The following is a 13,581-nucleotide window of genomic DNA, read 5'->3' on the forward strand; positions in this document are numbered from 1 at the left end:
TTTTGGCTGTTCATACCACAGAGTAGCCTAGTGGCAGCATTCTGCACTAGCTGCAGCTTCTGGACCATCTTCAGAGATTGCACCATGTAGAACACATTGCAGAAGTCTAACCTAGCAGTCACTAGAACATGGGCCACTGTGTGGCTAAGCTATCTTGACCCAGGAAGGGGCGCTGTTGGTGAATTGGCCAGAGTCGGCAATAGGCACTACTAGCCATGGAAGCCACTTGGGTCTCAAGTGACAAAGCTGGATCAAGAAGTACCCCCAAGTTATGGACCTGCTTCTCCAGAAGGAGTTTAACCACATCCTGACAGGTTTATTCCCCGATTTCCCACCAAAAGTGCCTCCATCTTGTTTGGATTCACCTTCAGTTTATTGGCCTTCATCCAGCCCATTAGTACCTCCAGATACCACCACAGCACTTGCACAGATTCACTGCATAACTTGGATTGATTGAGCTTGGGTATCATCAGTATACTGATATATTTCCAATATATCAGAATCAGCCTGGCCTTTAAATAGCTCTATTAAAATAGCTGCCTGTCTTCTGAATTATGGTGTGGCCAAAGCTATATAGACTGCACTTGAAAAAATCCTAACCAAAATAAGGTTGTGTATTGTTCAAAGGACAACTATTTGCTTTTAAGAGCCTGAGCAAATGTCTCTTCTTTCAAAGGTTAAAGGAAGTGAATCATGATTTGGATGGAATATTTATGAAGTTGAAAGGAATTAAAATCTATTGTGCCAGCTTCCTCTTTTCACAATGAATGTCTCAAACATTGCTGTTTGAACTTGCTAACTTAAAAAAAATATCCAACTGTTACATTAAAAGGCATTATGAAAAGTCAGTACCACTAGCTGTTGCTGTGATGCATCAGTGCAGTGTTTCAGGATACTCATCCTTATATCATAGAGGGAGGGAATTGTACTTGATTTCTGAACTTTCAGAATATATTTGCATGCTTTGATGCTGATTAAGTACATGGGCAGATTTCTTTTAAAACATTAACTGACTCACCAGGTGAGTAGACCACAATGGGTTGATCTTACTGGAGCACAGCACTCATTTATCTTTAATAGCTATACAGCAGAGGGAATTCCTTCATTAATCTGGCAGATTTTAATGCTGCAACTTCATAAAAATATGTTAGTCTTATGCATTGCACTGTGGTACTTTTGATGCTTACAGTACAAGATTGAATACTCGCAGCTGGAAACTCGACAACTGCAAATATCTGTATGGCATGCTGGAACTTTTAGACATCGAGTATTCCTTGGAGAAGTGGTGATCCCATTTGAATCTTGGGATTTTGAAGACAGTTCAACTCAGTCATTCAACTGGTATCAACTCAAAGCAAAGGTGACTCCAGCTTTGTATTAGAGCTACATATTTTCCAGCAAACACACACACACACACACACACACACACACACACACACACAAAGAGAGAGAGAGAGAGAGAGAGAGAGAGAGAGAGAGAGAGAGAGAGAAGTATGTTTGTATATGAATATACAGTGTATGCTTTTAAATCCCAACATTCTGATGCAAACTTACTTTGTCCACTATAATGAGATGGATAGTGTCATCAAAGAAATTGATTAAGTCTTTAGACATTCATCCTGATAGCTGAGTCACCTCGAGTCACCTGCTAACCTGTCACTATATTTTTAACAAAAAGAAAATTATGGATCCGTGGTCTTGCCCTAGATGAAAGTTTAGCTGCTTATTTAGTTTTATAGTATGGGGTCACTGAAATATGAGATCAGTTATTCCTGTTAGTGTCTAATAACTGTGATTATTGCAGGTAGACTTTCAGACTTGACCTGTTTTATCATTTGAGAATAATATCACAAGTGATTATATGAATTAATTATGAGAAGAGAGGAAAGGCACAGGGCAATCACAAGCTGTCAACTATGTTTGTGTGTATTCTTCTCTCAACTTCTGTATAGCCCGAAAAGCCTGGAGATAATGTACTCCAGTACAGTGGAGAACTTCTGGTGCGTGCAAAGCTGGTTTCACCTTCCCTACGTAACAAGTTCCAATATGGTGAGCATGGGAAAGAAAATACAAAGCACCGTATGTATTAACTTTGCTATTAAAACTCTGTGTCAGTTTATGTAAAGTCCTCAAAAGTGACATTCACTTGTTTAGGGATCGCCAACCTTTTTGGGCCAGTGGACATATTTGGAATTTTAAGGAAAGTTTGTAGGCACCGGTCACAAAATGGCTGCTGTGGAGTGTGTGACAAAACACAAAATGACTGTCATGGGGCACAGCAACAACACATATACTCAGCCCTCTGTCCCTGGGTCTTAGGTTTTTATCACACTAGGGATTTAGACTGCCAAATAGCTCTTGCATAGCATTCACCATTTGTGATGTGGCTTCTAGCAGTGTTGATGATTCTATGGATTATGATGGAAGTCATTAGTCTTAATTCATCTCTGGCACAGGACTTGCCCTACTATCAGACAGAATAAGGCAACTGCCTAAAGTGGGTGATTCTGAGTGCTGTGTGTGGGTGCAGGCACCCACTTTTTTTTATTTGCTGTCCCCGCACTAAACTATTTAGGGAGCAATCCAAACCCTTGACTAGCAGTAGTAGGTCTCAATGGAGTAGCCTAGCCATCACTGTTTCACTGCTGGCACTGGAAGGTGGGTGGGGTCAGGAAAAATACTATGCCAGCTCCTGGCTGGTACAGCAAAGAGACCCAGATCAGGACTGTTCCTGACAGCAGCAGGGCCCGCTCAAGATCCAGCACATCCTGTGCCTGCCCAGCCCGTCCCTTTCTCTCCACACTCCTGCAGCACTCTGTTTCTGGAATCTCCACTGTCTGCCATTTGGGAGGGCACATTGGAGTGTTCCTCATCAACAAAACTCTCTTGCCAGTGGTGGGGCTATATGAAAGGACACTTCCACTCCAAACCTCCCTCTAGCATGGCAGATTGGGGGTTTGGAGAGCTGTGTTAGTCTGTAAGACATTGTAGCATTTTGGTCTTCTTTTCATAATCTCCTTGCTCACAGTAATGGCAGCTGATAGCACCTAGACATTTTACCCTAAACACTGTGATGACTCTCTGCTGGTTTCTGCCCTCTTTCAGGGATGGAAGAAAGAGCACATCCTGAGTACCAGCTTCAACTTCTAGTTCTTGGAGCCCACAACTTGCCTATGCTAAGACCTGATGGCCTATTGAACACATTTGTTAAAGGGTATGGTTTGCAATGGTGTTTAAAATGTAATTGTTTTATTATTTATCATGCATTAAACTTTTTGAAAGTTAGTTTAAGAGAAAACCTTATATGTAAAATCAGGTAACTGTTAAGTGTGTGCAGCTTAATCTTATGCTCAACAAACCACTGGTACACCCTTTGCAATTCTTCTCATTTCAGTGGGAATAGTTAAGTATGGGCTTAAATATCTCCTGTCAAAATGATGGCGTTAAAGCTGTTTAACTATAGCTGGATTGTAGACATTATCATCTGCATGGCAGAATATTTCTGGGCATCACAGAGTGAGCCCAAGATTGGTCCAATTCTGTGAGTTGGGTTTAAAATGCAAAAAGATATAGTGACCATGGTGGTTAGCTTGTAGTTGACAGATGACTGAGATGGAGGAAGTAAAAATATGTACAAGATAAGAATGTTATATCAATTGGCAGCATCGCCTTCTCACCAAAAAGGCCTTGAAGATAAAGGTGTGATCAAGGTTGAAATCTTCAGTTGGCTAGTAACTGTAAGTGATGCAAAATGTAGCTGCCTTCTTCCTGCAAAGAGAGTTGCCAGGAGGATGCAGCTTCATTCTTCCAGAGGCTGGATTCCTTTCTAGTCCCATGCATGTCAGGTCCTGATTTTGGCCAAAAGGCTGGCAGACATGCATTTCTAAGACACGCCGGCCTTGTCTGTATGGGAGAATATAAAGAGGAGACTGTTCACAGCCTTGGTATTCCCTTCCTCCCAGACTTAGTTTGGCCAATTTAAACATGTATAACAGAATCCTGACACTTTCTTTGAAAAAAGGAAAGAAAAACAATTGGGCATAGCTAATGATGCAGTAGAATGAGGAGGTACTTAACTCTTTTCTTGCCTGCTGCTTTTCACTGCAAAATCCCCCTGAAGCTACTTGTCATGAAAGGCAAAGAGCTTTTGCCAAGAGATGGGGGATGATGTGCACTGTACTGTGGCACAGGAATGGTACCTGTCCATGCAGGTCCCTTGTGTGCTACCCCTGGGGAAATGGTTAGAAGCAGTAATACTGGCCAGTAAGAATTGTAGTGATTAGCAGCCCCAAAATGGTACAGCCTCATAACTGCCAAAGTCAAGAAGACAAATCTCTCTCTCTCTCTCTCTCTCTCTCTCTCTCTCTCTCTCTCTCTCTCTCTGTGTGTGTGTGTGTGTGTGTGTGTGTATGGATGAGGGACAAGACCTTAGTTCGGGAGGGGGAAACTGGATCCAGCCAGGGACCAGATGCTTCATCTGGCCCCTCCCTGTGGACCAGCATTAACTTACAAAAGGCCCTGCCCACCTGTCAAAGTTCAAAGGGGCTCCCTGTACTGGTAGTTAGTACAGTTAGTACAGCCTGATGGGCTGGGATCAACTGATCAGTTGACTGATGTTGTCAGTAAACCCAACATGCAAAGGAGCAGTCAAGAGCTCACGTTAAGCTCATGGTTCTTCTTTTGTGGCCATGCCCTTATCTGCCCACCCAATGTCATTTATGACGTCATGTGCAGGGCAGGTAGGCAAGGTTTGGTGAAAAGCTGCAAAACTGCCTCTCTGGCCAAATTGCAATCTGTGCCAGGTTTAATTATGCCCATGCACTGAAGGTTCCTTACCCCTGCTTTATTCAAAGCCTCCTATGGTAAAAACAGAAAGACCAACAGAATTGAAGGAGCATAAGGTATTTTATAAAACGTTCCTGAAGTAATTCAAGAAGAGTAGCTACGTTAGTTAGTCAGTGGCAAGAAAAAAATGGCATTGTATTTTGGTACCTTAACAATTCATGAATTGTAGTATGAACCTTTGTAGGCTAGCGCCTGCTTCATTTGATGCCTGCATTAATTGTATCTCAAGCCTCGATAAATGTCAGACTTCAAGGTGCCATGAGATACTGGTTTGTTCTGCAAAGTAGGGGCAGAGTTCAGTCAAAGTTGAGCACTTTAAAGTCCCTGTTGCTTTCAAATGGGGCATGCTCAACTTCCTCACTGAAATCAAGGAGACTGAAAATGCATAACTTTAGCTGGATTGTGCCCTCACCTTTTCCCTGTCATAAATCTCACTGAATGGTTTCTAACTTTCTCTTTGGGAAGCTGCCTTTGCATCCTGGGGCAACGTGACTTAAAACAAAGGACTCCTGTGCTGAAGAAACAAGCCCAGCCACAATGGAACCACTTGTTTGTCTTTAATGGGGTTACCGCATCTCAGCTGCAGCAATCTTGTCTGGACTTAACTGTCTGGGATCAAGCATCGTTTGGTTTACGTGATCAGTTCTTGGGCGGTGCAAGACTCGGAAAACGTAAGTGGAAAAAATGAGACTTTCGTGCTGAGAGATATCGCAATCACCCCACATAGCACAGTGTTGCATTAGGGATAATGTAAAGGAGGTGGAGACAGAAGACCTAGGAGTTCCATAGATCAAATCTCGCCTTGGCTATGACTTCACTGGGTTCTCCCCCATCTATAATGTAATGGTATAATATCATCAGTCTACACAGTGCACAACTCTTGTAAGGTTTACTAAAATGATGGCTATGAAACGCTTTAGGAAAACAGCACAACTCACGTTAGATAATTTTTCAAAGGCTTGAAATGACTGTCGTGGGTTGGGCTGAGGAACCTGTAGCCCTCTAGAAGTTGCTGGAGTATGCTATTGAGAGTTCAAGAGTCCTGCAACATCTGGAAGACCCCAGGTTCCTCACCCCAGCTCAACACGTGTGTTGAATTAAGTAATTCAACTTAAGTATTGTGTTTATGCAGAGCTTCAAGTCTGTTCAGAGCATATCACATACATTATCTTCCTGTAATTTGTACAGCACCCATGTAAAGAGAGGGCAGTTTTATCTTCATTTTGAGGAGTGGGGGGTCTGAGTTTGGTCTTAGTGAATTTATGACATTCAAACCAGGGGTGACTTGATTCATAGCTCAGTTTGTGAACTACCCTGCCCATACATACATGAAAGGGAAGTGGGACCAGAGATCCACAGCCCCATTTCATTTAAATATCTACACAGAGTAGTCCCATTGCCATAGCTGCATTGAGGAGATACCATATGAGCTGGAGCATTCATGCAGATGCTCAGTCCTTTGGAAGCCTCACTTAAATAATAACTCCCTCAAAAAGTGGTGAAGTTAAAAATTGCATCTGATGGGCTTCAGGAGTCCACACACTAATGTGAATGCTCTGGTTTATTATATGATATTTTCTCCCTGCAGCAGGACCATTTTGTGTGATGAATTTTTAAACAGGAAATAGGGCATGTAAGTCCACCATACTACCTTAAAAGGAAGCTTTGGAGAACACACTGATAGCCACCCTATTGGTCCCTGGCACAGCCAATCAACACAAGCATTGGAACTTTGCCTCCTGGCCCAGTTAGAACATACAGTATACTAGGAGGATGTCACAGGGGAACGCCAACATCCCCCATAGTTCACTATGGAAGCACTTCACATGTTGAGAACCACTGACCTAGTTGCTGCTTGCTGAATTAATTCTCTGTTTTTCCTTGTTTTGGCTCTCCTCAGTTTGTCATAAAAGCCTTCTCTTTGGCAAACAATCAAAGGGACAAAGCAATGCTGACACGTCATTAGCAACACTAATTGGAATTGCTCGCAGCAGGCGTTGTATCCTGCTAAGCTTTCCCTGTGGCAAGCCATTATTTTTCTCAGTGTCAAAGACCCATCTAATTAAAAGCTGGACAGACACACAAAAAATATAGCAGGACCAGCAAACTACTCCAAAACCCAGTTCAACTGCAAAAGATCATTTCGTAAACTGCATAGAATCTGATAGTTTATTTAAAAATGTATACATCTCTTGTAAATGAGTGAGAACTACTGCATTTGTTATAAAGGTATTGTTACATGCCAGCCCAATTGCCAAGCAGTGCGAGATTCCAGGGGTTCCAGGCATGCTTACCGAAGGTTCATGTTTCGGGAATGAGGCACATGGTGCCTTTATGTTATATGGTTTAATTCCACATATATACAACCTGACCCTATGATGGAGGGGTTCCCAGCATTATACTTCAAGAGGCTCTTGCTTCCTCCATAGGTGCATCTTAGGAGTCAGACATCAGCCATGGCTCTCTGCCTGCCTGCAGCTTTTCTTCAATTTCTGCACACATAACTTCCCAGAGACATCACTCTTAACTCTTGCTACTGCAAGCCCTCTTTATCTGTTGATCTATTTGCCATCTTACACAAAGTTCATTTGATCCATTGGCTTTTGGAATGACTCATACCCCCACCCCCAGCCTAAGATGATTTTCTGGACAAGGGAAATTTGTTGTTGTTGTTTAGTCGTTTAGTCGTGTCCGACTCTTCGTGACCCCGTGGACCAGAGAATGCCAGGCACACCTGTCTTCCACTGCCTCCCGCAGTTTGGTCAAACTCATGTTAGTAGCTTTGAGAACACTGTCCAACCATCTCGTCCTCTGTCGTCCCCTTCTCCTTGTGCCCTCCATCTTTCCCAACATCAGGGTCTTTTCCAGGGAGTGTTCTCTTCTCATGAGGTGGCCAAAGTATTGGAGCCTCAGCTTCATGATCTGTCCTAGTGAGCACTCAGGGCTGATTTCCTTAAGAATGGATAGGTTTGATCTTCTTGCAGCCCATGGGACTCTCAAGAGTCTCCTCCACGACCATAATTCAAAAATGGGAAATTTAGCCTATCTTAATTAGTTCTCATCACTTGTTAATTCCAGGGGATAGCATTTTCCAGCACACAATTTAATACACACAGGTCTGTCTTAACACTTCAAGCATTGATTAATTTCTAATGTTTGGTTGATCTGGAGATTATAGTGGTCTAGCACCCACCAACTCATAACAATAGATAGTGCAAGAGGAATCTTTCAATAGATTATACTCAACAATGATCCACACAGCTGGCCAATTGTACTCTAATTCTGGAGCCCCCAACATGGTGCCCGTGGGCATCATGGCATCCCCAGACCCCCTGCCATTTCTTTTGAAAACATTTTTGGAGCTCCTTTCCAGCTTTTAAATCTTGCTGGAAAGAGAAGTGCAGGCCTCCAGCTGCCCTGCGCTCTTCCTTTCCACACCCCAGATTGCATGTTGTTTAATTGGAAGGGGGGGGGCGAGAGAGAGGTCCCTGGTATTTTGGCTGCTTTTTATTGTTTAACTTGCTTTTTGTTTGCCCGTTTCTTCTGCTTATTTGGAGTGTGCATGAATATTTTTCTTCACTGAGTATCACCAGTTTTTTCTCCGGCAAAATGATATTTTGTGGTGCCAGGGATTCCCATTATTTTGGTCCTGGAATTTTAAAAGATTGAGGACCCTTGCTTTGAGTGTGTGTTTCCACTGTGTACTTGCACCATGCAAAAGAGACCCATTGACCAGATAAATGCATGAAGCAGCCTGAATCTCAGTACTCAAAACTTTGTAGGAACAAATTTCAGAGAGCTGGTTCTGAATGTACTGTCTTCAAAGGACATGGTTTCAGGAAAGGGCTTTGTAGAATGTAAACATGTTTAAAGCACAAAGTTTTATTTGTCACATATAAATAGATGTGACATCTCTGCAAAGGGGGTTGGAAGAGTAGACTGAACTTTTTGCTCTGTTTCCAAAGTTTGCATGTAAGATAAACAAAGAAACTGCTAGTCTGACTCTCACACCCCAGATATGCTCTGTTTTGCAAACATAATGGTATCTATTGAAACTCAAGATGTGAGGAGCCTTTGCCTAATTCTTGATTGTAATTCATGTACTGCATTCTATCAGGACATGAGGTGTTAGGTTTTCTTAACAAAATGAGAGCTATTAAATGGACAAAGTCAAGATGAGTCACTTTCCCTTTCTTATGTTTCCAGAAACATCAACCGGTACAGTGGATGCAACCTCCCAAGCATGTCTTCAGTGGGAAAAGATGCTCAGCAGTCCAGACACATGGACAGACTTAGCACTTTCACTGTATCCTAATGCTCCCGCCTTTAAATTCTGAATGTCTCTTGCCTTAACAACATATGGAAAGCTATGTGTAGCACTGGTCATTGCCTGCTCAGACAAGTATGGTATGCCAGTTATTTTAACCCCAAGAAATGTAAACAATGAATGAAAAGAACAAGAAGGGAACAGCTTTACTGATCTCTGTGTATGTCAGGAGCTTCACAGCAAGTCAGGCTGTGCATGTGTGAAAGAACCTCAGATCCACAAACACCAGAAGTGTTAACTGCAAATTTAGAGTTCACCTATTTCTCTGGGAAACTAGTTGCGTATCTTAGCCAGAGCAGCAGGCATGATTTCCTGGCACAATTCAAGCAATAGCAAGGTTAGACTGGGAATTTAATGCTGCTGTTGATGAACTATTTCATGGTTGCCTCTCTTTTTGCAAACTCCAAAGGCTAGGACTAAGCAATGCAAGAACGTTTGCTTTAACACCCTTGTTCATTTTCACTGCTGCCTGCTTCTCTCTCTCTCATAATCAGCCCAAACCTTTTTCTTTCTCCATATTTCTATTCTACTTTGACAGTCTCAACTTTGTTCTCCTAAATCAATCTGGCTATGCCTGTAAATTCAGCAGCACTGTGCACCAATTACTTGAGATGACGCCTATAGCTGCAGCCAATATATGTCAGCATCTGGGCAACCTATTCTTTCTGCTTGTCAGCGTCAAAGAACAGAACTCCTCCAATGAAAGTTTGAGATAAATCTTTGATTTATTGGTATCTGTAATCTAGAGAAGTAAAAGAAAACCCCAATGTATGGCATTTTATCTATGCATGTAATTAGTTGGGCTAGGGGAAACAAGCACACACATGTATCCTTTTTGGAGGGTTGTTTTTGTAAACCACTTATTTCTTCTTTAACTGGAAAATGCCACAAAGGGTGTTTTGCTTAGTTCCACAGACAGTGGTACCTTGGTTTAAGAATAGCCCTGTTTACAAACTATTCCGTTTACGAACTCCGCAAAACCGGTAGTGTCCTGGTTTGTGAACTTTACCTCGGTCCAAGAACGGAAGTCGAACGGTGGAAATGCACCAGTGGCAGGAGGTCTCATTAGAGAAAGCACGCCTCAGTTTAGGAACGGATTAAGTTCATAAACCAAGTTACCACTGTATAGCTGCCCAGTACTGTTGAGCCAATTAATTTAGTATTATCTACCCTAACAGGCATCTGCTCCCTAGTGTCTAAGGAAATCTAAGGGTCTTTTAACCAGATATGCAAGGGACTTAATTTATTGTGATAAAATGGAGGGTGAGGGAAACAGGATATGTCACAGTCATAAAATAAATTAATAATACAATCACTACAATGATTTCTGTTCTTCCTTTGTTTCATCTGTTCCAAGTGCCATCCAGTGAAGCAAGTCTGCTTGCACAACAAGCATCTACAATGGAGCTTCTGATTTCTCTTCTCCCACCTCCAGTTCTCTGCATGAGCCCCATCTGGTCCACAGAGTCTGAGCCTCTGGAGCTTATTATGGGGATATGTGGAAGACGACCCATTGCACACATGGGCATTCACTTACACTACATTGGATCTCAACTTCCTTCTATAGAGTGACTAGATGAGCTGTTTTATTTACCAATACCATCCATTAATTTTTCAAATATCTTTGATGGCAGGAATAGAAAGTATGGGGGGGCAGGAAATCACACAGAACTTCAAACACATGCTGCCTTGCAGATTTTTTTTTATTTGTTGGTGAATTACACAAACAAATCCCACAACACTGTTATCAGGAGACAACGGTTAAAACGTCTTTGAGTACAAAGCAGCATAGGGAGTTACATGTTGAACAGAGCTAACAATGTATTGTTCACTTGACATTCTAGCAGATTTCCAAAGCCTGAGGTGGGATTGTTTCACGGGTGGAAGTTAACATGGACACAGTGCTAGAAGAAATCCATAGAAATTCTCTTTAATAGAGAAAATAAGCTGACAAAGTCCCTTCATGGTTGGAGTCTGAAACTATATCATTTTTAAAAAAATTAGAAAATTTGTTAGAAAAAAAAATAGGTACAGTGAAATTGTATATACTGAATCACAGCCATGTTATCACAATTTGCTTTAAAGTAAAAAAAAAAATCATCTTTACAAATGTTTTCTAGATCAAAATAGTTTCCTACACTGCCTTGGCTTCAGAGACTAGAAATTATTGTCTATTTTTTTACATTATTCTTTTCATATTAAGTCTGAAAGTAGTAACAAAATATACAAAGCAAAAAACTTTTATCCTCCCTTTTCAAACTAGAATTATATCTGTCACTTGCATCTTTAACATAGGTATATATAAATACTACACTACAGCTGATTGGTTAAGCTGGAGTACCACACTTCAATAACATTGAAGGCCAACAATATCCCTGCCTATCTGTTATGTAAGAAGAGCATCCAAGTGTGCCTGTAATGCATAGCTTCTGAATGATCACTGTGGGAACTTCTCCAATACAACAGTGCAATTAATAAGCTTCCTCAGACTTACTACTTGCCACCACTGTAGAAATGTCAACAGTGTAAGGGGGGGGGGGGGGAGAGATGGACGCCATGAAGATCTTTACAACCCTGAATTGTCTGTGCTGCTTAAGAAACAACCTGGTGCAGCAAACTAGTAGGCTGATTCCCCAATCTGGACATACCTACCACACTATAGAAATGGGTGCAGACAAGCAGTGTAACAAGCAGCACAATAGTAACACGGAAAAGAAACAATTCTGACAAGCCTTTTGGCACTAGCATAGGACCAAATTTCACCAAGTCTTGACTGAAAACCTTGTGGTGGCTATCCTTGTATGCTTAAAACTGATGTTGTATTAAGCTAAAATCAGGTAGCATCTGACAGGTGTGAGGGTTTGGGGATTATTTATTTTTTTGGTATGACTGTTCAGTGACCCTTCAGAAAGAAAGGTCAGCATTGAAAACCTGCCTTTCCCAGAGTCTTGCCTTATGCATTTACATAGCTTCAAACTCGTCAATTCTTTGCTTGGTGTTGCCTTGTCGGATCTGCCTCAGTGTCTTGTACTTGTCTCGTCCTTGCCGCATATTCTCTGTGTGAATGAGGTCGTTTTGTGTCTTCTTGTTCTCATCTCTGGCCTGGGCTAGTTCATCAGTCAGTGTCTGCAATATTTAAAACACATGAGTTACACAGACATACAAATACTTAGGGGAGTATGAGGTAGCACACAAGACCATAACAGAACATCATTCCTCAGTCCTTCTGTTGCTTGGAAGCCAGGATATGAAAATCTTTGCCACGGTGTTTCTTGTAATAGGACAACTAGAAGTGGTACAACAAAAGGAGTGTAGAAAAATAAGAGCCTGCGGGCAATTTAGAAGATTCTGGATTTCTTCCAATCCTAGCCATGCCAGGCTTCCTTAGATAGGCAATTGAGGCCTACAATAACGACCCACAATTATTAAATGAAATAGAAGAATCCTCAGTTCCATATGAGCTTCCTGGTACATTTATTAGCATCTGCATTTAACAGGTTCAGCACTCAGTACAAGGGCAGTGAAAGAAGCAGATATAAACATCTCTCAACTCTTTGGAACAACCAACAAAGGAAGCTGCCTTCTACTGAGTGAGTCCACTCAGTCCATCTAGCTCAGTTTGTCTACACTGGCTGGCAGCAGCTCTCCAGCATTCAAGGCAGAAGTCTCTCCCAGTCCTGCATGGAGATGCCAGGGACTGAACATGGCGCAGGACAGCTGCATATGATAGTTTGGGCAACATGGATACTGCTGAGCACAAACTGGGTGGCCACTGATCCACACAATCAGTTTCATGAAGTGGCTACTGTATGGTTTTAGATGGAAACACTGGGACCGAAGCCCCATTTCGCACAAAATCATCAACCATGAAGAGCGGCAGTCATCTCAGTCATGTGAAACTGATCTAGGTGTATCTTACCTTCAGCTGCTTTTGCACACGCTCATTCTTTTGGGCTTCAGTGATTCTCTTCTCTTCGTTACGATCATCCAAGATCCCTTCACTGGAGAATTCTGCGCTGTAGCCAGAGGACTCGGTTCCTTCGTCCTGAAGGTTGTCGTGGACATGGTAGTTCACCGGCTCATACACAGGTGGGGGTGGAGGAGGTGGAGCAGTCATCACCAAGTGCAGCTCTTCTTTTGTTTTTACAAGATCTTCTTGGGCTTCTATAGCCTATTGAAAATTTAGACAAAATACTTCTTACTAGGATTCCGGTGGGTACAGAACAAGGAGCACTCTTCTTCTGTGGGGCTTTGCCTGAGGTTGGTCTGGAAGCCACAAGTGGTGCAAAAGGCTGCAGTGAGGTAACTCAGTGGAATGCCCCATCACAGAGAGAGAGCGCCTCTCTCCCTGCTGCCCTGTCTGAACATTGTGCTCAGCCGTTGGAGGTTCTCTTAGCTGCATTGTAATC

General features: G+C 42.3%; 2 protein-coding genes across 11 annotated transcripts in view; one reads left to right on the forward strand and one right to left on the reverse strand.

Annotated features, from left to right (window-relative positions):
- SYTL3 (synaptotagmin like 3) overlaps window positions 1-10,487 on the forward strand; it is a 32,899-nt gene extending 22,412 nt beyond the window's left edge. For 6 of the 9 annotated variants that reach the window (XM_083605809.1, XM_083605810.1, XM_083605812.1 and 3 more), the window contains 5 exons: window positions 1,190-1,360; window positions 1,953-2,079; window positions 3,106-3,214; window positions 5,311-5,516; window positions 9,052-10,487. In XM_083605809.1, coding sequence (XP_083461935.1) covers window positions 1,190-1,360; window positions 1,953-2,079; window positions 3,106-3,214; window positions 5,311-5,516; window positions 9,052-9,182 — 744 coding nt within the window. In that variant the 3' untranslated portion in view covers window positions 9,183-10,487. The remainder of the gene's footprint in view (window positions 1-1,189; window positions 1,361-1,952; window positions 2,080-3,105; window positions 3,215-5,310; window positions 5,517-9,051) is intronic. The other 3 variants (XM_083605816.1, XM_083605817.1, XM_083605815.1) reach the window with 1 other exon arrangement.
- Window positions 10,488-10,857: 370 nt separating this feature from the next.
- Window positions 10,858-13,581, reverse strand: part of EZR (ezrin) — a 36,485-nt gene continuing 33,761 nt past the window's right edge. For both annotated transcript variants that reach the window (XM_083605818.1, XM_083605819.1), the window contains exons 13-14: window positions 13,092-13,343; window positions 10,858-12,298 (exon numbers count right to left, since the gene is read on the reverse strand). In XM_083605818.1, coding sequence (XP_083461944.1) covers window positions 12,134-12,298; window positions 13,092-13,343 — 417 coding nt within the window. In that variant the 3' untranslated portion in view covers window positions 10,858-12,133. The remainder of the gene's footprint in view (window positions 12,299-13,091; window positions 13,344-13,581) is intronic.

The sequence above is a fragment of the Podarcis filfolensis genome (genome assembly GCF_964270895.1).
Source record: "Podarcis filfolensis genome assembly, chromosome: 3".
In the NCBI taxonomy this organism is placed as follows: Eukaryota; Metazoa; Chordata; class Lepidosauria; order Squamata; family Lacertidae; genus Podarcis; species Podarcis filfolensis.